The sequence below is a fragment of the Antechinus flavipes genome, chromosome 3, assembly GCF_016432865.1.
Source record: "Antechinus flavipes isolate AdamAnt ecotype Samford, QLD, Australia chromosome 3, AdamAnt_v2, whole genome shotgun sequence".
NCBI classification, from domain to species: domain Eukaryota; kingdom Metazoa; phylum Chordata; class Mammalia; order Dasyuromorphia; family Dasyuridae; genus Antechinus; species Antechinus flavipes.
The window spans coordinates 586,255,488-586,280,811 of NC_067400.1; the positions used below are offsets into that span (position 1 = coordinate 586,255,488).

The window sequence follows — 25,324 nt, forward strand, 5'->3', positions numbered from 1 at the left end:
ACAGATCTTAAAGCACTGTTAAAATGCTGGCTACTATTCCTGTCTTTATTTTGTATAATATGTAATTGTTTGCGTGTTGTCTCCCCATTAACCTGGGAGCTCCTTAGCATAGTACCTGGCACATGGTAGATGCTTAATAAATGCTTGTTGACAACTCACTAACTGACTTTGCTTGAAGACCTCCTGGTAGGAGTCTAATTCTTTAGTAGAATTTGTTTAAATGACATGAAGGCTTGGACACTCTCTTCCAGACAAAGTCAGGGTCTAGAAATAAACAGAAGGAGTAGGTGGGTCAGAATTAAGGGTAGCTATCTTAGGCCTTTTAGGTAACATTTCTAAGCTTCAGGAACAATGCTAGGGGTAATAGTTCACTCCCTGAATTGGATCCAGTATCAAGTTGAAGACTTGTGCTGTGAGGAAATATGTATTCAGAGTTAGAAAAGTAGGGGACGGTGAGCTTCAAGAAGAAAAGTAAAATTTCCTAAGATGTAAAATCAAAGGGAAGTTTATGAGCAAGACTGGAAAGCGCTACAGCAATGCCTGAGTTCCACAGTTTCCTCTTAAGAACCAGTTGCAGCTATTCTAGTAAGTAAACAGCCTTTTAGAATACACAGTGGTGAGTCAGGAACCCTCAATTAATTCTGGATCTGTTGCTGCTAAATAGGATCCTCAGGAGAATTGGCCAACCCAAGTATGGCTGCTTGGGCCCTTCTTGCTTTGGCGTTTCATGTTTGTTGGAAAGCTCTCGTCTTATCTCCCTTTCCCCTAGGACGTTCCTGTTGAAGCTCTCACCACAGTTAAGCCATACTGCAATGAGATTCATGCCCAGGCTCAGCTGTGGCTCAAGCGAGACCCAAAAGCATCCTATGAGGCCTGGAAGAAATGCCTTCCCACTAGAGGTGCGCCTTTCTCTTTATGAAGTTTGGTAGTGGGAGGGAGAAAAAAATTCTTGGAAATTGGGGGGAAGGCAATTAAACTAGAATAAATCAAAATTGAATTAGAAGAAACAGAATTAATTGAATTGAAAAATTAGAAGAGAAACAGAAAGACAGAAAGAAAGGGATGTAAATAGAGCGGTTTTATTCCTTCCATGTTAAATTTAACATGGATTTAAAAAAAATTAATGCCTTTTATTTTCAAAGTACATACATGGATAATTTTCAGCATTCACCCTTACAAAACATTGTGCTTCCCTTCCTTTCTCCCATCTCCTTCTCTAGACAGCAAGCAATCTAATATACAATATACAATTTTGAAAAACAAACTATGTAACAGAGTCACAATTTCTTATTCAGTCTCTTTTTCGTATATTGGATAATTGGTATTTTATTGATAAATTCATAATAAAAATACTAAGATTTTAAAAGGAAAAAAAAAACTGGCAACCATGATAAACCCAAATCTGATGATAATGTAGATGGCAATATATATTTGTATGATGATTTAATATTTAGAATGCATTTAACCATTCAGTCAGCAAATACTTATTAAGTACTTATTATGTGCCTGGTACTGTATTCTGTGCTAGGGGCACAAAGAAAGGTAAAAACAGTGCCTACCTTCAAGGAACTCACAGTCTAATGAGGAAGATTTCACCTACAAAACTGATAGGCCCAGAGTTGGCTTACTTCTACCCTTTTTATTTAAACCACTTTGTTTTCCTTATTGTTCCTTCCACATTCTAGGTATGGATTCCAATGGGAAATCCTCCACTAGGTTAGAGCTCCGGCAACTCTACTTGACAGAGAAGTATGTGTGGAGGTGGAAACAGTACATGAGCCGTCGGGGGAAAAGGACCTCTCCCTTGGATCTCAAGTTGGGTCACAACAATTGGCTTCGGCAGGTGAGGGAAGCGTCTTTCCTGAGATGATACCACTTAACCAGAACCCTCATAATAAAGCCCAGAGGAACCAAGTCCTTCTCAGACTTTTTAGAGATGTCTTCTGCTTCTCCTGTGTCTTGTCTGGCTGTGCCTTTCAGATCAGGATCCAGTAGGGCTAAATGTTGTTAACTAGATGGTGGTCAGTCCAGGCAGAGTAGAAGCTCTCTTTCCTTCCTCTCTCTCTCTCTCTCACACGCTTGCCAATGTAGACATTCCTCTTTTTTTCCTCTACTCTTCCTCCAACCTTTTGTCTTTCTACCCCTCTACCTCCTTTTCCACTCTCTTGCCTCTCTTTTCTGTCTACCCTTTATTTTTTAAATATTTTTTTCTGTCTTCCCTTTATTCTCAAATTTTTTTTCCTCCTCTTGCTCCTTTCTCTCTAATCTCCTGTTTTCCTTTCTGCATCCCTCCTTTCTCTTCCTTCTCCAGTTCCTCCACAGTAGTTCTTTTTTATTTCAAAGTAGTATACAGTGAATATATTCGAACTAACTAGCCCACACTGTGAGGTGAGTTTCATTCAGTGAAGATTTCAGCAGAAACCTAATTGTTTCTTCTAAAACAAAGATGCCCAGAATTTTATGGAAATTGCCTTTAAAATAATCTATATTAAAATTTGGGTATCTTAATGTATTGTCTTGCATACTAACAAAGATCTTAGTGACTAGGCAAGAAGCACATGTATCCAGCTGTGAACAGTTCTTTCCTTTTCTTAAGCCTCCTTTCTTTTTTGCTTAGAATATTGAGACTCCTACATGAATTTCAAATTCACCCTTCCCCAAGAAGTCTTCTCAAAGGATTTCTCCTTGGAATGGAGCAAAGCAGGGGACAGTGAAACACCTTGGAGTCCGGCATAAGGAGAACTACATCCAAATCCAGTTAATGATGTTCTGCCTGTCTTGTGCATTTCAGGTGCTGTTCACTCCAGCGACCCAAGCAGCCCGTCAGGCAGCCTGTACCATCGTGGAGGCTTTGGCAACCATTCCCAGTCGTAAACAACAGGTCCTTGACCTCCTTACCAGGTACCATGGAAGGTTGGACAGGGGCGCTGAGAACCTATGCTTTTCTAGCTTTCCATCTTCTTTGCCTTGGAGGGCATCAGGGCTTCCCTGGAATTCCTAAGAAGCCTGTAGAGGCTGAGGTGGGAAGAGGTACATGCCTTGTGTTTCTGGTGCTTCTGGGTTTGTTTGTCCTTTAGAACATCAATGCAAATAGTTTATTGCACTTGGCTGTTAGCTGCTTATTCTCATTTCTGCCTGCATGTTTGGGCTGATTTCAGTTACTCAGTTAGAATTTCTTCATGTCCTTGTACCAGTTACCTGGATGAATTGAGTATTGCTGGAGAGTGTGCAGCTGAGTACTTGGCACTCTACCAGAAGCTAATCAAACCGGCTCACTGGAAGGTCTACCTGGCTGCTCGGGGAGTCCTGCCCTATGTTGGCAACCTCATCACCAAGGTATTTTACCTCTCCTTTAATTCTTCTCACTCTCAGAGGAGTTATTCTGCCTCTTTGGGATTCAGTTTCTTCATTTATAAAATTCAAGGGGTTAGGTAAAATAATAATAAGATTTCTTCCAGATCTATTGAGCTATGACACTGACATTCCCTAGGTATCCCACAAGGCTCAGGAGATGACATTTCTCTTAGAGGAGAAGGTACATAGTTTTCTGCATTAAGACTTCTTCTGACCATTTAGATGTTCTTGTATTCCTGGCTTTGTTGGTCTTGTTGGGAAAGAGATGGGAATGGGGTTCTGGTCTTCCTATCCTTGAAGCAGACTTCTTCTGAGGCTCACATGTGGCTGTGAGATAAGGGTGATGAAACTTTGTGCTCTGTGCAGGGAAAGGCCCTCTCTCACTAAAATGATGAACATTTCAATGCTTGTCACCCAGGCCTTCATTACCAGGGGTTTCAGATGTGCTTCAGCTGTCTTGAGCTGGACTTTGTGTTTTGTCCTGAGCTTTGTGTTTTCTCTCAGAAAAATTGGGAGAATCTTAGGGGCTTATGTCACCAGTTAACTTCTTCATAGAGCATTGGTTTCAAAGGTCCATTAAAAGTCAGTGGGTTCTGGAAGGGACCTTGCAGGGTTAGTGAGATAAAGGTTAGCAGTCTTGAATCAGTAAAAGCTGAGTTAGAGGTTTTGATGTAAGTAGATCTCAGGGAAGGGGGATGATGGTGATGTTTGTTATGATGTTACAGTGACCATTCCATTGTCCGTTCTAGGAAATAGCCCGTTTGCTGGCCCTGGAGGAAGCTACGCTGAGCACTGACTTACAACAGGGTTATGCTCTCAAGAGCCTCACAGGTATACCTAACTGCCCAGCTCTTCTAATAGGGCAGGCTGTTCTATTGAAATAGAAACATGTATTTGGAAACAAAGTACCTTAATCTCCGAGTTCTGGTGTTGGCCTCCTGTTCCTTACCTTATCCTCTGCAATAAGACCAGGTTTAAGATCTCAGATACTGATTTTGAAATGTTGAGTTTGTTTGTCTGCCAGGGTCCCTACAAGGTTCTCTCATGTCCCCACAGGTCTCCTTTCCTCCTTTGTTGAAGTGGAGTCCATTAAGCGGCACTTCAAAAGCCGTCTGGTGGGCACTGTGTTAAATGGTTACCTGTGTCTGCGTAAGCTGGTAGTGCAGAGGACCAAACTGATCGACGAGACCCAGGATATGCTGCTGGAGATGCTGGAGGACATGACCACAGGTAGAGCTACCCTGAGGCCTGGAGCTTCAGCCCCCTTCCCCCTGTGTTGGCTCATTTGTTGGTATGGGCAGGCTTAGCTCACAACGAAGGTGGGACCTTGTATGTCTAGAGCAGTCTGCGAAGTTAGCCCAGAAAAGGACGTCAAGTGTAGACGTGATGGTGCTTGTAGCCTAGTGGGGGGGAATTCCTTTTTGAAGACACTGCCAGCTCTTGAAGTTGTAAACTTTTAAGCCTAGAATTAGATTTTTCTCACATTCCATCAGTCAGCTTGGGGCGTTTAAGTTGAGCTGGTTTAAGATCTTATCAGATGGATCCTTCTGTTTGAAGCTCATAATTCCAAAGTCTTATCTTCCCGTGACCTTGGCACTGTAAAGTATAGTCTGATAACCTTTTGCCCGTGATGTGGGTAACAAATTAGGCCACTTCTTGGATCAGTCCTTTTTAATTTGGTGGCTTGGGATGTTGCAGGAAGACTTTGAGGGAAGCTTCTTCCAAACTGACTAGTCCTTTTGATTCTGGCAGGCACAGAATCAGAAACGAAGGCCTTCATGGCAGTATGCATTGAAACAGCCAAGCGTTACAATCTGGATGACTACCGGACACCCGTCTTCATCTTTGAGAGGCTCTGCAGTATCATTTATCCTGTAAGTGAGAAGGTGCTCATTGGAAACATGCAGGGCATTTTGGCAGCAGGGGAGAAAAGGTTGCATGCAAGGAGAGTGAGGAGCATCTTATGGCTTTTCAACAATCTCCAGTTAGCTATCAACTAGGATCCAATGACATAAAATGACAATAAATCCATTCTTTTCCTATTTTAATGTGAACAAATTTGCTTCTAATATGAAACTTCATAGTTGTCCAATTTGTCCCCTCCCCCCCAGCAAATGTATTAATTACAGATGTTAGTCAATTTTTAAAGGCCCTGATCTGCTAGTATTCCGCTACCCATAGGTTCTGAAAGCAATACTGATCTGGAGGGGTCTGTATGAAGGAGTCTCCATGTTTCTTTTTTTCTTCTTCACTCTTGTGTTTGTATTTTCCCCAGCCTTGGATTTGTTAGTTCAGTACACACTTCCCAGAAAAAGTCCTGTGCCAGGCTTTAGGGATTAAAAAACAAACAAACAAAAACAGAAAAAAAAAAACCCATAGAATTAAGAAAGTCAAATAGGTACTGGAGTTTATTAACAATTGAGGGGCTTCAGAAGAGCCTTGTGGAGCAGCCAGTGTGTACAGAGGCTGAGGGAGCCAGGGCCTTCTCTGGAGCTGGAGTTGAGGGAAAAACTCTCCAGACATGGTGGAGAACCTGTACAGAGGCACAAGGGGGGAAGTAAAGTTACACTGTGGGCAGTGCAGGCAGCTGAGTTTGGCTAAGCACAGAGTGCTTAGTATACCCTCAAAAGGTTGCAATAAAACAGCTTGTATTTGACCCTACAGTGATGGGGAGTTCTTGAAGCTGCTTAAGCAGGGGAATGGCATGGTCAGAATAATCCTTTAAGAACATCTCTTTTGGCAGCTATGGGGAGGACTAAAGAAGGGAGAGACTAGATACAGAGAGAATAATTAGGAAGCTTTTGTAATATTTTAGGTGAGAAGTGATGAATAATTGGATCAGGGTGCTTGTGTGAATGGAGAAGAGGGCATTGGTAGGAGAGAGATGGTGGAGGTAGGATTGACACAATGTGGCAACTAATTAGTTGTTGGGGAATAGTGAGAGGTAAAAGGGGGAGGGAGAATGACATCAAGGATGTGGACAAAGGCTACTGGAAGAAAGGCAGTCACCATAATTGAATTAGGGTAATTAGCTGAAAAGATTAGGATGTAGAGAAAATTTAATGTGATCTGTTAAGGGGTTGTGTTGAGATCAAAGTATATAGGGCATTTAAGGGGAGATTTTTAATGGACATTTGGAAATGTGGAACTTTCAAGTCAGATGAGGACTGGCTATGTAAATTTGGGAGTCATCTCCAGAGAGATGGTAGTTGAACTAAAGGAATTTAATGAGATCATGAAGAAAGAAAGTGTAGAAAGGTAAGAGAAAAGAGCCTAGCCCCTCTCAGGGGATGAGACGAGAGATGATCCATAGCAGAAAGATGGAGAGAGAGTCCAGAGAGAAATGTCAAGGGGAGAAGGGGTGTCAGATGCTGCAGTCAGGAAGAGGAAGGTCTGAGAGAAAGCCATTGGATTTAGCAGTAAGACACCATTGGTGACCTGTAAGAGAACTGTTTTTGTTGAGTGGTGGCCTTGGAAGCCAGACTGTCAGAGACAGAAATGAATGGAAAGTGGAGGAGAGAAAGATGTCTAGACAGTTTATTATAAGTTCAGCTGTGACAAGGAGAAGAGAGATGACCCCATCTATATAGCATGAAGAGGTGGCAAGGGATGGGGAAAATAGAGCAAGGAACAGAGGTCTCATTGTAAGCCCATGGTCTTCTCTTATTGGTCAAAAACCTTATTTTAGCATCTGCAGTAGTTCTCTGAAGGAAGGGGTCAGGTGTGTTCTACTAGGCATAGGAGGGATTTTAACATTTAACATAGATTAGCCCTTCTGGAATTTAGGGGCTTCTGGCCTGGAAGGTTGTTAGACCGTGCATAAAGAATGTAGAGAATTCTCTGGGTAATCTGCTCCAGCTTTCTGTCATAGCCTCATTCATATCATTTAGGTATCTTGGATCTCCTCTGCTTTTGACCCTAATTGACCCTTTTCACCTGAGGTGTAGATCTACAGCTATTAAAGCCTCATTAGTCATTTCCTTACAAATATTTAATGGCAGTTCTCTTTATCCCACCTCTAAAGAGTTTATTTCTCCAAACCTTGTTCTAGCCCTTGACCATCAGTTCAGTGAGGGAGTTCCTTGTGCCAGACACCCCCTCTTGTCTCCTTCCCTCCCCCCCACCCCCGACCATCCAGATACCAGGACAGTTTGCTAGAACACTTATATATGATGACTTCTAGCCTTTCCTGAGTCCATTATTATCTTTGTCTTAGGAAGAGAATGAAGTAACTGAGTTCTTTGTGACTCTGGAGAAGGATCCCCAGCAGGAAGATTTCTTACAGGGTCGCATGCCTGGTAATCCTTACAGCAGCAATGAGCCAGGCATTGGGCCTCTCATGAGAGACATCAAGAACAAGATCTGCCAGGATTGTGACCTGGTGGCCCTCCTGGAAGATGATAGTGGGATGGAGGTAAGTGCGCGTGAGTCCTGGCAGGGCTACCACTTATGGCCATTGTAGTCATCTAAGTGCTTTATATTGGTAATTCCCAACCTAAACTCTGTTGTCAAGTGGCAAAGTATCTCAGGCCTTACTGTGGACCAGGTGCAGCAGATTGATCTGGGAGAGAGAAGAGGCAGTTTTAGAATTTATGGCTTTTAAAAAGTAAGGGAAAAGTTCACATACAAAGAGAAATTTTTTCCAGACTAGTGACTGGGAAATATTTCTTTGAGTATTCTCTCCCAATTTCTATGGAAGTGTACCTGGTCATGGCTTTGGTGTCTCTGATGACCTGACTGTAATCACATTGCTTAAAGGAGAATGATGGTGGAAGGACTGGTGAGGAAATCCTTATCCCACTTATGTTTATCTCCAAGTTAATTGAGGATCAGAAGTGTGAAAACATTGTGCCCTTAGCAGAGACAACTGTTTGCTTTCCTGTTCAGGTCTCATCTCTAGTGTGATGAATCTTATCTATTTGTGACTTCCTTGGAAATCATTAGGACTAACAGGCCCTTTAATTTTCCTTTCAGCTCCTGGTGAACAATAAAATTATCAGCTTGGATCTTCCTGTGGCAGAGGTTTATAAGAAGGTCTGGTGCCCCACAAATGAGGTGTGTTCTTGCTTTATTACTCAGCACTGTGCTGCTAGGGACTTGTGTGATCAAAGGAGCTTGCATCAGCACTTAACAGAGCTCTACTTGTCCAGCTGGTGTGGGTGAGATGGAAACCAGTCATCTTGTCCTACTTTTGAGGAAATTAGCTGCAGACTAGTAGAGGTATAAAAGTTTCAGGAGATTAGAGCACTTTATTGGAGACGTGAGGGACAAGCCTCCTCGAGCGTGGCAGCCGTGAGGATTTGGAAGACTGGTCTGCGCTGGCTGCGAGTGAGCCCTGTGACCGTGCCCACTTTGCTGCCTCCCTCCTCTTCAGATTGAAACCTTTTTGCAGAAGTTAATCCTTAGCATTTTCTGGGACAGTGACTGATCTGTAATCCCTAGAACACTGTGCTGCGTCAGGCAGTGGCACCCCCATTTTACAAGACCCCCCCCCCCCCCAAACAGGCACTTTATACTCTGGTATGAGGGAAGGGGAGCAGTGCCCTGGATCTCCTTTGGAGACTCTTTAATTCTGTTCTTTGCTTTCAGCAGCGTGGTGTTGTCTCCATGCTGTTCTTCCTTCCTCTTCTCCATTTTTTCCTTCTCCCAACCCTTTCTTTGATCTCATCTTCCCTCATGTATTTCTCTCTCTCTCTCTGTTCCTTCTTTCACAGCATCTTGACCATTTCTCCTTTTATCCCTATTCCCCTAAGCACGGTCATGGGCTTTGTACTCAGTTTTGCCTATCTGGCTAAGATGGGAAATATCAGAACTGTGGGCTATTAGCAGCTTTCCTGTACCTTGCTTTTGTTAGCCATTCTTCTGGACCTGCCTCAGAACTGTTCTGGTTCCTCTTCGGTTCTTGGTGGGCTCCCATGTGCTATTTTTCTAGGTTTATTCTATCATTCATTGCTGAGTACAGCAGGCCTTTGAGCAGCCCTCCCTGAGGCTTTCCTTTGGGCTTGAGTATTTGAGGCAGCATGAAGCACTCTTCAGGCCACATTAGGCTTTCTGGTGCTTTCTCACAGATTCCCTGTTTATCAGTTCCTCATTCCCAAAGCTGCTCATTAAGTCCTGTGATTTCCTGAAAGTTTGAATCTTGATCCTTCATTGTAAGACCTGGGCAGAGGAGTGGCTTGAGCTCAAACAGACTAAAGAGTTAAATCCTTGCTTGTTGTGAGACTGTGGTTAGAGCCCCTTCCTCCCTCCTTAGGCAACGGATGAACTTAGTGATTTCTTTTCCTGTGTGTGATTACTTAGGAAGGCTTGTCTTTAATTAAAAAGCTTTCTTCTAATTAGCCTCCCCTCTCATTCTTCCTTGGGTAGTTCTTACTTTTGCTTCAGGGGCCTGTCCTCTCCCTGGAAGAAATGAATGGGTGAGTTGGATTTTAAGGGAAGTTTTAAATCATTTCTTACATAAAACAACTGCTGTCTGAAGCTGATCATTGATGTGGTATTTCATAAGAGAGGAAACTGAGAAACGCCATTTGTCTGCAGGCATATGTATGTACACACACGTTTTGTATGTGTATACATAAAGATTAATGGTAATTGCCATTTACATAGAACCTTAAAGCCTGCAAATTGTATCATACATATGTGTGTACATTGTACACATGTATTCATATATACCCACACCTTTGTGTGTGTGTGTGTGTGTATGTATGCTCATTTGAGCCTCCCAACAGTTCTGTTAGGTAGGTACTATAGATATTATTTTCTCCATTTTACAGATGAAGAAACTGAGACTTAAAGAGGTTAAGTGATTTGTCTATGGCCACACTACTAAAATGTATCAGAGGTGGGATTTGATACTAGGTGGTCTTGGCTTCAAATCCAATATTCTCTCCACTGGACCTAATATTCATTGGTCCATGAACAAACTACAGAATGGGTTTTCACTTAATTAAATGAACTATTCTATAAAATTAACATTTATGCATACACAAACGAATTAATATCATTCATGCTTAGGCAGTAACTTGGTTCATCACTAATCATCCAGCATATATATATATATATATAAATAAATGGGAGAATCTGGTCTCTCCAATGGTATTGGTTTGGGTCATAATATGTTAATGACATATTGTAAAATGATAGAACTCAGGGCACTATCATGTGGGGTATGTTTCTATTTCTCCACATTTATAATGCCTAAGGGACAGTACTATGTTAGAGGGGCTCACATTTTGTGGTGATTCAGATTCTGATGTCAGGATAACGAGAATTGTGGCATTCTGTGTCTGATTCTTAACTCATTGACACAAGAAAATGGAAGGCTAAATTATCACTCTTTGCTGATGATATGATGGTATACTTAGAGAACCCCAGAGACTCTACCAAAAAGTTATTAGAAACAATCCACACCTTCAGCAAAGTTGCAGGATATAAAATAAACCCACATAAGTCATCAACATTCTTATATATCACTAACAAAACCCAACAGTTAGAGTTACAAAAAGAAATTCCATTTAAAGTAACTACTGATTGTATAAAATATTTAGGAATCTATCTGCCAAGGGAAAATCAGAAACTTTATGAGCAAAACTACAAAACACTTTCCACACAAATTAAGTCTGATCTAACCAACTGGAAAAATATTAAATGCTCTTGGATTGGGCGAGCAAATATAATAAAGATGACAATACTACCTAAATTAATCTATTTATTTAGCGCTATACCAATCAGACTCCCAAAAAACTACTTTGATGAACTAGAAAAAATAACAACAAAGTTCATATGGAAAAACAAAAGGTCAAGAATTTCAAGGGAATTAATGAAAAAAAAATCAAATGAAGGGTGGCCTAGCTGTACCAGATCTAAAATTGTATTATAAAGCAGCAGTTACTAAAACCATCTGGTATTGGCTAAGAAATAGACTAGTTGATCAATGGAATAGGTTAGGTTCAAAGGACCAAACAGCCAATAACTTTAATAATATAGTGTTTGACAAATCCAAAGACACCAGTTTCTGGGATAAGAATGCATTATTTGACAAAAATTGCTGGGAAAATTGGAAATCAGTATGGCAGAAACTAGGCATTGACCCACACTTAACACCGTACACCAAGGTTCATGACCTAGGCATAAAGAATGAGATTATAAATAAATTGGAAGAGCATAGGATAGTTTACCTTGCAGACCTGTGGAAGAGGGAGGAATTTATGACCAAAGAAGAACTAGAGAACACTATTGACCACAAAATAGAAAATTTTGATTATATCAAATTGAAAAGTTTTTGTACAAACAAAACAAATGCAGACAAGATTAGAAGGGAAACAATAAACTGGGAAAACATTTTTACAATCAAAGGTTCTGATAAAGACCTCATTTCCAAAATATATAGAGAATTGACTCTAATCTATAAGAAATCAAACCATTCTCCAATTGATAAATGGTCAAAGGATATGAACAGACAATTCTCAGACGAAGAAATTGAAACTATTTATAGACATATGAAAATATGCTCCAAATCATTATTAATCAGAGAAATGCAAATTAAGACAACTCTGAGATACCACTACACACCTGTCAGATTGGCTAGAATGACAGGAAAAGATAATGTGGAATGTTGGAGGGGATGTGGGAAAACAGGAACATTGATCATTGTTGGTGGAATTGTGAACACATCCAGCCATTCTGGAGAGCAGTTTGGAACTATGCTCAAAAAGTAATCAAACTGTGCATACCCTTTGATCCAGCAGTGTCTCTATTGGGCTTATACCCCAAGGAGATACTAAAGAAGGGAAAGGGACATGTATGTGCTAAAATGTTTGTGGCAGCCCTGTTTGTAGTGGCTAGAAGCTGGAAAATGAATGGATGTCCATCAATTGGAGAATGGTTGGGTAAATTGTGGTATATGAATGTTATGGAATATTATTGTTCTGTAAGAAATGACCAGCAGGATGAATATAGAGAGGCCTGGCGAGACTTACATGAACTGATGCTAAGTGAAATGAGCAGAACCAGGAGATCATAATATACCTCAATAATGATACTGTTTGAGGATGTATTCTGATGGATGTGGATCTCCTCGATAAAGAGAGCTAGGTTCAGTTTCAGGTGATCAAGGATAGACAGAAGCAGCTACACCCAAAGAAAGAACACTGGGAAATGAATATAAACTGCTTGCATTTTTGTTTTTCTTCCTGGGTTATTTCTACCTTCTGAATTCAATTCTCCCTGTGCAACAAGAGAACTGTTCAGTTCTGCACACATATATTGTATCTAGTATATACTGTAACCCATTCAACATGTAAAGGACTGCTTGCCATCTGGGGGAGGGGCTGGAGGGAGGGAGGGGAAAAATCGGAACAGAAGTGAATGCAAGGGATAATGATATAAAAAAATTACCCTGGCATGGGTTCTGTCAATAAAAAGTTATTAAAAAAAAAAAAGAAAAGAAAAGAAAATTGAAGGCTTTCCTCAAGTCAGTGATCTTCTCTCCAGCCCCTAGAATAGACATCTTAAGACCTAACAGGACTCACCATTGAGAATGAGGGCAGTGTCTAAGTGAATTTTGTCACGGAAGTGAGTAAAGTTTTTCCACTTTTTCTACCTAGGGAGAACCCATGAGGATCATCTATCGCATGCGGGGCTTGTTGGGTGATGCCACTGAGGAATTCATTGAGTCCCTGGACTCCACCACAGGTATCGTGGTCTCAGGAAATGTTAAGTGACCTGGGATTTGCAGCCAGAGAACAAAGTCTCCAGTTGTGGACAGTCCATCCCTTCTGCCTTTGTGAATTTTTCCAAGAATTTGGAGAGGTCACTTTATAACTCAGGAGAAACTTGCATTGTGATTTTAGCCAGTCCCAGTCTATCCCAGAATCATTAGTGAGGAGGTGAAAACAGTCCACTGAAGAGCTTTTATAGGCACAGCCATGGACTGAGCTCTCATTCACTTTTGCTTGCTCATGGAGAGAGGAAGCCTTTCTTATTTGTCCTTAATGCTTTGTCTTCCTTCTACTGATTCTCTTGTTTGTATCCATTTGTTTGTTGGTCTTCCCCAATAGGCTGTGGCTCCTTGAGGGCAGGGACTGTCTGTCATCTTTCTTTGTATCCCCAATATTTAGAACAGTGCCTGGAGCAATGATGCCTGTTTTCTCATTAATTCAGGGTGTAAAAGTTTAGTAAAGTTTACTATGTACAAGGCTCTGTACTAGACAATGGTAATATAGAGATGAAAAAATGTCCTTGTCCTTAAGGAGCTTTCAGTTTGAGGAGAGGGGAGAGGAATGCACCCTACAGAAATTAGTATGATTCATTGTAGAATGTGATCAAAGCAGATAAAGGAGAGCCAGGTAAAATATGCAAGGAAGGAAGGAAACACATAGTAAGTGCCTAAGCTATGCTTTATACTTTATAATCATCTCATTTCATTCTCACAATCTTTTAAGGTACAGATAAGGAAACATGTTAAGTGACTTGCCCAGAATTATACAGCTAGTGTCTGCCTGAGGCAGGATTTGAACTTGAGTCTTCTTGACTTCTGGCCTAGGGCCCTATCCTCTGTTCCATTAAGCTGCCAGGAAATTCGAGGAGGGTTAGAGAGGGCTCACTTTCAACTAGAGAATTAGGGAAGGTTTTGAGGAAAAAGATCTTGGAATAACCCTGGAATGAGGAGCAGAATTTCAGATCGCAGTAACAAGGAGAGAATGCATCAGGGCAGACTATATAGTGCATAGTGGGAGGAGAGGATGGAATGAAATTAGGAAACAGCTAGTTGTCCACTTTGGTCAGGAGCATGAAGGAGAGGAGTTGGGAATAGAATCTTTGAGAATCAGGTAGCATATCCTGTGCCAGGTGAGTTTTTTTTTTTATTTGCGGAGGGGGACACAAAAGTTTTTGAGCAGAGGACAAGCATAGGTCAGAGTCACACAGCTTCACTTTGATTAGCTCTGATCTTAATTTCTCCTATGGAGAGGGTGTCCTATGGAGGGTGTCTGAAACATAACAGAGGAATAGAATATTCTTTCTTGACCCCCTTTGAGTAATTCTCTGCTTATTAGGTGGATAATGGAAGTACCTATAAGCCTAGTTTAACTCTGTCTCCTTTCCTGTTCATCCTCATCACTTCTTGGGTCCCTTCTCTTTAGATGAAGAAGAAGATGAAGAAGAGGTATATAAGATGGCAGGGGTGATGGCTCAGTGTGGGGGCTTGGATTGCATGCTCAATAGACTGGCTGGGATCAAGGATTTCAAACAAGGCCGACATCTTCTGACGGTGAGTGGATAAAGGAGAGTGGACATGAGTGGCACATGACAGTAATTGAGCTTAGCTCCAGAGGGCAGCATAATGTCACTAGTCCCTCTCTGCTAAGGAGAACTCAGTGTGAAGACTTTGGAGTCGCAGTTTCCCCAAACAACTTCTGCCTTGTTTTACCCATATCTTTGAGCATAAGGGAAATTATGAATGATTACTAAGGAACCAACCCAATGCCCCTCTCATGGTCATTGCTGTGGAATAGCTATTTACTTGTTTTTGTTGTTGTTTGCTTGATTTGGCTTTTTTCCAGCTAATTGTTCCTAAACTGGTTTTTACTGTTGTAATAGAACCTTTTTGCTTTTCTCCTCTAGGATTATAGTTAAAGCATTTATCCAATAATTCCAATAATTTTATTGGATTTTGAACATGTACAAGCCCTCACAAACATTTTCTCCATCATTTGAACCTTTCAGAGATAGGAGAACAAGTAACATATAACAAAATTGGGCAAAATACAGAAGTTTGCTTTAGGTCACATGATAATTGCCAAGGACTCTGGATCCCTTTACTTCTCCCTCTGTAATTTAGGAATCACAGATTATGAGTTTTATCATCATTTCCATATGCCCCTGTTGAAATTGATAGAGGCATTTTTCAAAGCAGCCACACTTGAGGGGTCTGTTTATTAATGGTTAGGTTCCTTTTCAGTTAGCTGCTGCTAGAATAGAAGGGATGGCCCTGACCCATGGAGAAGCCAACCATTGAGCAGAGCTATAACCTGGCTTGATTTCCCAGCTCCTCTTCCATGTTCCTCCCTACTCCTTAGCCCTATACCAATTCTTTCCCTTCCCTCCCCCCCTTCCTTGTAGAGAATACCTTGGTACAGAGGGAAAGAATTATATATGGCCACTTTGATTCAGCTTTGGAGGTGTGATACCCTCTCCTTTTTATTTGGTTAAGAATTCATAGCCAAAGCTATAAAAGATAAGTACTTTTTTCCTTCTGATTTTTTAGAAATTAAAATTAAAGCATCTTTAATATTATTTTTAAAATAATTTTTATAAATCTACAATCTCTTCTTTTCCCCAAACCTCTATCATTCCAATAAACTTGATGACTACATTCACATTATGCAATTTAGGATTGTAATAAATGCCATATCTTTTTTGAAAGGCAATAATAAAACTTTTTTTTTTTTTAATTCAGCCCAATTGTAAGCAGGACATCAAGACTGACTTGTCTTTGCTATGGACTGTCCTGTCTTGTCAGTCTCTTATCTATACATTTATAAACACCAGGGTGTTTTTTGTTTGTTTTTTTTTTTTTTTGTTTTTGTTTTTGTTTTTTTGAGGCAGCTAGGGTTAAGTGACTTGCCCAGGGTCACACAGTTAGGCTGTTTTAAGTATCTGAGATTGTATTTGAACTTAGGCACTTTTGATTTTAGGGCCAACACTCTATCCACTATGCCATCTAGCTGATCCACCAGTTCTTTTTTTGAAGCATCTCCCACTTTGAAAGGAATGAGGCAATAAACTTTTATTTCTAGAAAATAATTATAAAAATTTTTAATGTGTCTTAATATGTCAACTTAATTTATAATATATTAGTTATGAACTATTGTAATTATGCTATTATATGTTGTAACATTAAATTAGTATATTTAAATAACTTTTTAATGTTATGATCTTTAATATAAAGATTAAGTATTTTGATTTATTATGGTATCTGATATAAGATGTTGGTCTAAATCTAATTTCTAGTGTTTTCATCATTCTAGTTTTTTCATCATTATCAAATAGGACATTTTTTTCCTAGCTAATTTTGTTTTTTAATTTATTGAACAGGATTATTGAATTCTGTTATTTTTGTTTTTCTTTGTCTAATATTTAGCATTGACCTGTTTATTTTTTTTTAAGAAAAAATAAAGCTGGTGATTGCTACTTTATGATACAGCTTGAAATTTTCCCTTTTTGTTTCTACTTTTTTTTTATTTCTTTATTATTGTAGATCTTTTGTTCCTCCAAATGAATTTTATTATTTCTCCTAGCTTTGTAAAATATCTCCTTAGTAGTGTGATTAGGACATCACTAAATCTATCTTAGTTTTGTTAGAATTGTGTTTTTATTATATTGGCAAAACCCATCCATGAGCATTGAATTAACTCCCTTTATTGTTTGTCTACATGTATTTGATGGATTTTACAGTTATTTAGAGCATGACATGCCGCTACTTTTTTCTAAGACTAGTTCAGCCTCATGCAGCTTAACTACTCATATGATTTCCTAGCCCCTCTTCATTTTCAGGTGTTATAGATTTTACCTGGTTTTTCTTGGCAGGTACTGCTCAAACTGTTCAGTTACTGTGTGAAGGTGAAAGTGAATCGGCAACAGTTGGTCAAACTTGAGATGAACACGTTGAATGTCATGCTGGGGACTCTTAACTTGGTAAAGAGACTGGACTGGAAATTACACACTTAAAGCCTTGGGCAGGGGAGAGAGATGTTGGACTTCCTTGAAGAGTTCTTCAGCTCTCTGGGGATATTGGCGAGAAGCAGTCTAAATTGATTTGTTAGGTTAACTTTGTGACTCAGGTCATTCACTCATCTCTGAAACAACCTTCTAGAATGAATGCAATCTCTCTTCCAGCTCTTTTGTTTTATCTCTTCAGATTGAAGAATCCTCCCCGTGGTACCAAGTGCCACATTATGCTTCCTCTTCCTGAAATCTCACAAAGACAAGATGAGAGGATAGCCAGCTGTGTAGCCTAAATTCAGCTTTAACTTTTAGAAACATAATCACCAAGATGTGGTTTTGTTTTCTTTCATAATATTTTAAGAAAAGGTCTGGGAGTACAATCACTTTCCCCAGTCCTACTTTATTTTTTCCTCCTTCTCATTCCATCCTGTGCATTAGAGCTCTGCGAAGGGGATCTGAGGAAGAGAACATTTAGCAGGGAAGAGAAATGGTAGCTGTTTTCAAATATTTGAAGGAGTGTTGTATGGATGAGGGATTAGATTTGTTCCACTTGGCCCCAAAGGGCAGAACTAGATTGAAAGTTGCAGAGAGGCATATTTAGGCTCAATATAAGATTAGAGCTGTCCTAACAATTAGAGCTGTCCAAACATGGAATGGGCTGCCTCAGGGAGGTAGTGGAGTCCTTCTCATTAGAAGGCTTTAGGCAGAGACTAGCCATTTGTCAAGGGTGTTATGAAGGGAATTTTCATTTTGGTACCATTTGTATTAGATGACCTTTGTGATCCCTTCCAACTCTGAGATTCTGTGAATGGGTTTACTGAGGAGCAGCAAGGAGAAGTTGGTTTTGTTAGCATGGTGGGGTAAAGGGCCTTTGGTTTTATCCTCCAAACACTGGAATCTTCCTTCCCCAGGCCCTGGTGGCTGAGCAGGAAAGCAAGGACAGTGGAGGGGCGGCTGTGGCGGAGCAGGTGCTCAGTATCATGGAGATCATTCTGGATGAGTCGAATGCCGAGCCCCTGAGTGAGGACAAGGTGAGGGCTGGGGGAGGGCCCAGTTAGCTCACAAGTGTTATTTGAACACTTGTGATGTTTTACTTGGTAGTGACTCCGAAGGACAACCTTACAGGAAGTACTGTCAGAACCAGAAGAAAGTGTAATTGAAAAATGTTTAACAAAATAAATAGAAATACAACATTGATAATGATAGTGTGTGATTTTCAAAGTCAATTATGTTGCCCACAGGGCTCTATTTGAGCTTAATACCATTGCCTTACTGTAAAGAGTTGAACAGGTCAGCTCTGAATCCCTTGGTTTTAGAGAAACCCAAAGTGCTAATATTATCACTTTGCTCAGGAGCCACTAGGCTTCTCTATCTCACTGAAGATTTGTGGTTTGTCCCATAGTTAATCCTCAGGGATTCCCTTGGCTCAGGTTAGAGTGGTATATCCAGACCTTTGAAAATAATGGAAAATTTCAAAGTGCTGCAAAGGTTGATCCCGCTGTTCTTTTATCCAGGTGTGGACCATGCTTGAGTTCTGAGCAACTTGTCACAAGAAGTCTTTAAAGGCTAGGAAAATTTCTACCCCAATGTAGATGAAACTTGGAGACTTCTAAAATCCCTTCCAGCTCTGAGAGTTTGAGTCCTTTAATCCATGGGCTTCCTCTAGGATATTTTTACTGAAATGGGATGTTAAGGTTACTACTTCTGGGGCCCAGTCAAGCTCTAGTGGGACTAGGTGAAGTCTGGTTGCCTGGAAAAAGTGGGTTTAAATATCTTTCCTCCTCATTGACAGGGCATCTTTTTTCTACCCCCTCTTGGTTATTGTTTCAGGGCAACCTTCTTCTGACAGGTGACAAGGATCAGCTGGTGATGTTGCTGGATCAGATCAATAGCACTTTTGTGCGCTCCAATCCCAGTGTCCTTCAGGGCTTGTTGCGAATTATCCCATATTTGTCCTTTGGAGAGATGGAGAAAATGCAGATCCTAGTGGACCGATTCAAACCATACTGCAATTTTGACAAGTATGCCATTCTGAGTTTGTGTAACAGAAGAAGATTCTGCCCAGAATCATTGAAGCAGCTGTCCAGGGAGGGCGATGCACCCACTGTGTAGCTGGGGGCTTACCTGCTGGGTTCTTCCACCTTAATTTAGAAGACCTGGCTCAGCAGCTGACCCTCAGGGGACCCTCTATGAGCTTCTTCTCTTGCCTAGCTCTACTTTCCTTTTCAGTACAATGACACTGTTGGGCTAGGTGAACTCTTTGTGCTCTAGCTCTGGGTGATTCTGAGGTTTCAGACCCTTAGCAAATATTTAATTCCTGCTACTTTCATCTTCTCTCTTAGGTATGATGAGGATCACACTGGGGATGATAAAGTCTTCCTAGACTGTTTTTGCAAAATAGCTGCTGGCATTAAAAACAACAGCAATGGACACCAGCTGAAAGATCTGATCCTCCAGAAGGGAATCACACAGAATGCACTGGATTATATGAAGAAACACATCCCTAGTGCCAAGAAGTAAGGGTCACTTTTTGGGCCATAGCTTCCTTTCCTCCATCTGTTGATGTCTTTTGTTCATATGTCACTTTCCTTTCTGACATGCCATCCCTGTCCCTTTTCCAGTAAGTCATTCCTTATAACAGAATAAGAAATAAAAAAGCAGTTCACACAGCCACCCCATAGTCCCCCACCTCTGCAGAAAATGCTATATTCATCTTAAAGAAAAGATCTGCCGAGCTCTGGCCTCTGGAAGTGATCCCAGTTGACTTAAAACTGCCAGAGTTCTTTGGGGAGAGGAAGGAATAATAGCAGAAGTGATGATCTGAGACACTGATATTGTGCTTTAGGGTTTGCAGAGCACTTTACCTATGTTACCTCCTGGGAGTTCCTGTGTAGACATGGCCTCCTTAGCCGGACAGGACAGTGATCATATGGCTTTTCAGGGCAGGCATTCTCTGGCAGCCAAGTTCAACTGGGCATTGATGGGCAGAACCCACTTCAGAGCCCAGGGCACATTCCTGCTAAATCTGGGGGATTCATTAGTGGGTGTTTTTTCCTGAACTGCTGTTCTGAGAACCTCCTTTTGTCTTACAGTTTGGATGCTGATATTTGGAAGAAGTTTTTATCTCGCCCAGCCCTCCCCTTCATCTTAAGGCTTCTTCGTGGGTTAGCCATTCAGCACCCTTCCACCCAGGTGAGGAGCCAGTGTTCTCTGCTCCTTATATCAGAAAGGGAAGGAGCCCAGGAGTTATCTTCTCAGTTCTGCAGCTGGGTATCTGAGGGATGTGGAGTGAGCCTTTTGCTTTATAATTTGTTGTGATTTGTATGTAATTATGATGAGAAGAAATACAAAATTCTCTAGTCAGAAAGGAACTGAGAGGTCAGCCAGAGCTTCCCTCTGTTTCCAAGGAACCCCAAGATACTATTGATAAAGTTAAAATTTGAGTTTTTAGGCAATCCTGTCCCTGGAGACCTTGATAATCTTAAAAATGAGATAAGTTGATATATTAATTGGTCTCTCCAGGTGACATTCACACGACCCAATGAGTTACCATCACTTCTTTCTACACAGGAGGGGAGGTGGTGAACATGAGACCAACTGGTGGCAGTGTTCTTGAGCCTGGCCATTTTTGTTCTCTTGGTCAGCCTGAAGGCTTTGTTCACAGTGAGCCCTTTCCTTTTCTGCTGCCTGGCACATTGATCCTTTTGCTGCTACAATTGTCCAGCTGTCCATCGTTCAGCACACATTATGACTAACCTCAGGCAGACGGCTGATTTTAGAACTAATTGGTCCATCCCTCTGCCTCCAGATAGGTCTATAACTAAACCAGTCCAGGTCTGGATCTGTAGAACAGGGTTCTTTGGTGAAAATAGTTCCACACCCTATCTTGGTAACCCATTCTGATAAGCAGCTTAGTGAATTGCTTACATTGACAGAATTCTTCATTATGTGTAACCCAGATCACTGTTGCTGTAGTTTAACCCTATTTCCTTTTGTTCCCCTTCAATGAAGAGAATTATATTATTAATTTTGATTTATCAAGCATTTCACCTCCAAAGAGTTCCAAGCATTTTCACAAAGATCAATTCATTTATCCTTATTCATTTTGATGCTATTTAAAATACCTTTTTTGTAAATGAGAAAATCAAGATAGCTCAACTTAAGTATCTTACTCAAGGAAAACATAGTGGCTCAGCTGAGGTTAGAAGTAAAGACTCCTGATTCCTAGTCTGAAGTACAAGCTACTTCAGACTGTTAATTTATTTAAGCCTTTCCAGCCATATTTACCAACCTGATCTCAGCACCTAATATAATGCCTGGAGCATGATGAACTCTTAATAAATGCTTTTTGATGAATTAATTAATGCTTTGAATAGGACTTTTATGATAAAATGCCATTGCTAATAGTAATTTTCCGACTAAAGTATTAAAAATTCCAAATGTGAGATTTTGTTATGAATGTAGACATAATATAGTCTTTGTTTCAGAATTTCTTCCTGTTTCCTCCCCACACATATTCTTTTGTCCTGAAAGTGTTACATCTTTCTAGTCTCCTAAGATACTCACTATGGAGTTCTATCAAAATATTTCAAACCAAAAAGCACTCTATTCCCAATGGGAAATGCTGTTTTATATATTCACTTTTTAGTCCAGTCATTCAGCTTTCTCCTCTTTTCAAAAACATTTTTTCCCATCTTCCCTGCTGCTCACATAAATTGAGAAATGTGGGGAGGAGGGAGGAAGGAAAAAAAAACCCTTATCACAAATATATATAATCATACAAAACAAATTCCCACATTGATTATGTTCAAAAACATGCACATTTAGTCCATTTTCTTTTTGTCAAGAGATAGAGGTGGCATTCTTCAGCATCATTTCTTTGGGGTCATGGTTGGTTGCTATTTTGCTCAAAGTTTCTCATTCTTTCAGAATCATTGTCCTCATAATGTTGTTATTATATGAATTGTACTCCTGGCTTTGCTTTCTCTCTCTCTCCTCAGTTTGTTATTTCTTATGATGCATTAATATTCCGTTCTATTCCATTCCATCCATGTATCCATATATCATGGTTTATCCAGCCATTCCTCAGTTGATAGGTACCCATTTAGTTTCCAGTTTTTTGCCACTACATAAAGAACTGTTAAACTTTTTTTTTTTTTTTTTTTGGTATACATAGTCCTTTACCTCTTTCTTTGTTCTCTTTGGGATATAAGCCTATGTATAGTATAGTAACTTTTGGAGTCTCATTCCAAATTATATTCCAAAGTGGTTCTACCAAGTCACATTTCTACCAAGAGTGCAATCATCTGCCAATTTTCCCACATGTTCTGTGATGTCTGTCATTTTCCTTTTTTGTCAGTTTCACTAATCTGATGGGTGTGTAGTAGAACCTCAGAGTTGTTTTCATTTGTATTTCTGTAATTATTAGTGATTAGGAAATTTTTTTCACAAAGTGAAAGCAGCTTTTTCTTCTTAAACATATATTATCCCAAATGCCTTTCATTTTCCCCCAGCAGTCCTGTTTTCTGGCTTGCCAATCTTTTGTGGATACTCCTCTCTTTCATATTTTTCTGTGTCTTAGAGAGAGAGAGCCAAAGGATGTGCTACTGACCATAGAGTTTAGGGCCATGGTGAGACCTAAGAGATGATCTAGTCTAGTTTCCTCATTTTCCAGTGGAAGCTGCTGGGGCCCATGAAGGAAAGGGAGCTTTCCAAGGTTCCAAAGGTAGCAGGGTGCAGCACCAGGATAGGAATTCAGTTCTCTTGTTTTTAACCTAGAATTCAGTCACAGGACTGGGTGTATTAACTTTGGGAGTTTGTGTGAAAAGTGTCTCCTTTTTGTAATCAGAAGGATGTCTCACTCTGACCTTGTGGCAGGTGCTCATTGGTACAGACTCCATCACAAACCTGCACAAACTGGAGCAGGTGTCAAGCGATGAGGGGATTGGCACCCTGGCAGAGAACTTGTTGGAGGCACTTCGAGAACACCCTGAGGTGAACAAGAAGATTGATGCAGCTCGAAAGGAGACGCGGGCAGAGAAGAAACGTATGGCCATGGCCATGAGGCAGAAGGCCTTGGGTACCCTGGGCATGACGGTAATGCTGCCACGCCTTCCCCAGTCCTTCTTCCCCCTCAGCACAACCCCATTCTGTGTATGTAGCATACACTTGTGCTAGGAGCTCTCGCCTCAGGGCCTGCCTTGCCCACTTACTTGTTGTATGGCCATGAGCCGGGCAGCCTTGGTGTCTGCTTCTGAAAAACTAGATGATCATCATGTCTTTACCTCAAGGGTACCAGAAAGAGAATAGAGTATGTTTTTAAAACCTTAAACAAATTTAAGCGTCTGTTCCCATTATCGTCATGCTTATGTGATAGCTCTGAGAAAAGTAGATGAGGAATCCGAAGGTCAGAAATTCTGTAGTCGAACTTGGGGTCTAAAGTCAGTGTTTGGGGGCTGCTGCCTTGCTATCTATGCCCTCCCCAGGCCTTGGACAAGCTTTTTCCTCATAGTAACCCTGGAAAGTGGGTGGTATGTTGCTTCCTCTCTTTTGGAGATGAGGAAACTGAGAAATTGTCCAAAGTCCCAGAGCTGATAAGTGTTCTTTGCCCTATACTTCACAGCCTCTTGGAACATTGCTGTGGGATTTTCTAGGGTTTACTTCAAAATAGTCCAGGTCTCTGAAACCCAGATCCAAGTTTTTTCCCTTGGGTCCCTTCTTTCTATATTCATCATGCTGCTAATGGAGCAGGCAGGCTGTGTCCGCTTATTGGCTGGGGCCTGAGTTCTTCACAGGTGCAGGGCGGGGTGGACCTAAGAGCAGGGTAGATCCTTCCTCCTTTCTCTGGGTTTAGGCAAGGAGGAGAAAGGGTGGGGGAAGGTTTTCTCACTGCGTGTTCTCAATTTCTGTTCCCTGCTCTTATCTCTGTCTAACTCTTTAAGGTTGACAAAGCCCTTCACAAACATTAGCTCATTTGATCTCCAACAAACCAGCGTTGGAGGTAGTACATGTTTTCTTCTTGTAACAGAGGAGGAAACTGAGGCCTGAAGAAATGGGAGGTCCCTTGCCTTGGGTCACACAGATTATTAATGGCAGAGAAAGTCTTTACACTTAGGGGCTTTTTGCACCATGTCCATTTTACCCGTTGGAGATTGTGGGTAATACCTCCATGAGGCAGGAGCAGCCAGAGGTCATCTCCGTTCCTCTGCTTTCTCAGGCTGGGTGGAAACTCCCTTTGACTTTCTCAATCCTGACTGAAATTCCTTCTGCAGACAAATGAGAAGGGTCAAGTTGTGACTAAGACGGCCCTGCTGAAGCAGATGGAGGAGTTAATTGAAGAGCCAGGCCTCACCTGCTGCATCTGCAGGGAGGGCTACAAGTTCCAGGTATGGCCAGGAGGATCCTAGAGATTGGGAATATGAAGGGCTGGTTGGACAATAACTCCAAAGGCAGCTTGGCTATGTGCGACAAGAGGTACCAGCTTCAGCTCATCTGGGAAAATGGCCTTGGGGTCTGCTTGGAGCCACTAGTTGCTGGAATGGACCATCCCCCTTCAGGGGAGTTATTTTGCCCCATACTCATCACAATCCTAGGGCTTATAGGTTGACTGTAGGTTTGGTCCCCCTGGTTAATGACATGAAGGAAACTGGTGGAATCTCTTCCGATGATCTAGGAGGATAAACAGAATCTCTCCTTTCCCTGGTTTTTCTACTTGGAGCATAGGCCGCTTAAAGGGCACATGCTCTCGGATGAAGGTCTTGGTATCTCCTAGCTCCCCCATATTGCAGGCTCTTTCAGAATTGTCCGTGTAACTTAGAAGGGCAAATCATTCCAAGAGGGCATCAAATAGATGGCAACTCAGGTTTATTTCTGTCCTTGCTGTATAAGGTGCCTCTCACTGAGCGTAAACTTCCTATAGGGACACAGTTCTGTGCTCCCTCCCCCGTATGTTTTGTGTTCAGGAGAGATCAGTGTCCAGTTCTCTAATGTCTAAGCAAGGCCTCTTGTCACCAACGGAACCTCGAATGCTGGCTCGTGCTCCTCGTCGCCCTTGCAACCGTGACTTGGGACAGATTTGCTAAGTTGCTTTTACCATTACAGCCTGCCAAGGTGCTGGGCATTTACACCTTCACTAAGCGGGTGGCGCTTGAGGAGCTGGAGAATAAGCCCCGGAAGCAGCAGGGATACAGCACCGTGTCCCACTTCAATATCGTCCACTACGACTGCCACTTGGCCGCTGTCAGGT

The 25,324-nt window shown here is 41.3% G+C and overlaps 1 protein-coding gene across 1 annotated transcript in view; it reads left to right on the plus strand.

The window, feature by feature from the left end:
- UBR4 (ubiquitin protein ligase E3 component n-recognin 4) overlaps window positions 1-25,324 on the plus strand; it is a 144,832-nt gene that overhangs the window by 101,263 nt on the left and 18,245 nt on the right. Inside the window, exons 83-101 of the mRNA XM_051988364.1 lie at window positions 770-899; window positions 1,686-1,843; window positions 2,792-2,901; window positions 3,195-3,336; window positions 4,104-4,185; window positions 4,411-4,584; window positions 5,107-5,228; window positions 7,571-7,768; window positions 8,329-8,409; window positions 12,960-13,047; window positions 14,496-14,623; window positions 16,942-17,049; window positions 17,991-18,110; window positions 18,910-19,100; window positions 19,422-19,595; window positions 20,172-20,271; window positions 22,957-23,175; window positions 24,351-24,464; window positions 25,180-25,322. Of these exons, the coding sequence (XP_051844324.1) occupies window positions 770-899; window positions 1,686-1,843; window positions 2,792-2,901; window positions 3,195-3,336; window positions 4,104-4,185; window positions 4,411-4,584; window positions 5,107-5,228; window positions 7,571-7,768; window positions 8,329-8,409; window positions 12,960-13,047; window positions 14,496-14,623; window positions 16,942-17,049; window positions 17,991-18,110; window positions 18,910-19,100; window positions 19,422-19,595; window positions 20,172-20,271; window positions 22,957-23,175; window positions 24,351-24,464; window positions 25,180-25,322 (2,582 nt within the window). The remainder of the gene's footprint in view (window positions 1-769; window positions 900-1,685; window positions 1,844-2,791; window positions 2,902-3,194; window positions 3,337-4,103; window positions 4,186-4,410; window positions 4,585-5,106; window positions 5,229-7,570; window positions 7,769-8,328; window positions 8,410-12,959; window positions 13,048-14,495; window positions 14,624-16,941; window positions 17,050-17,990; window positions 18,111-18,909; window positions 19,101-19,421; window positions 19,596-20,171; window positions 20,272-22,956; window positions 23,176-24,350; window positions 24,465-25,179; window positions 25,323-25,324) is intronic.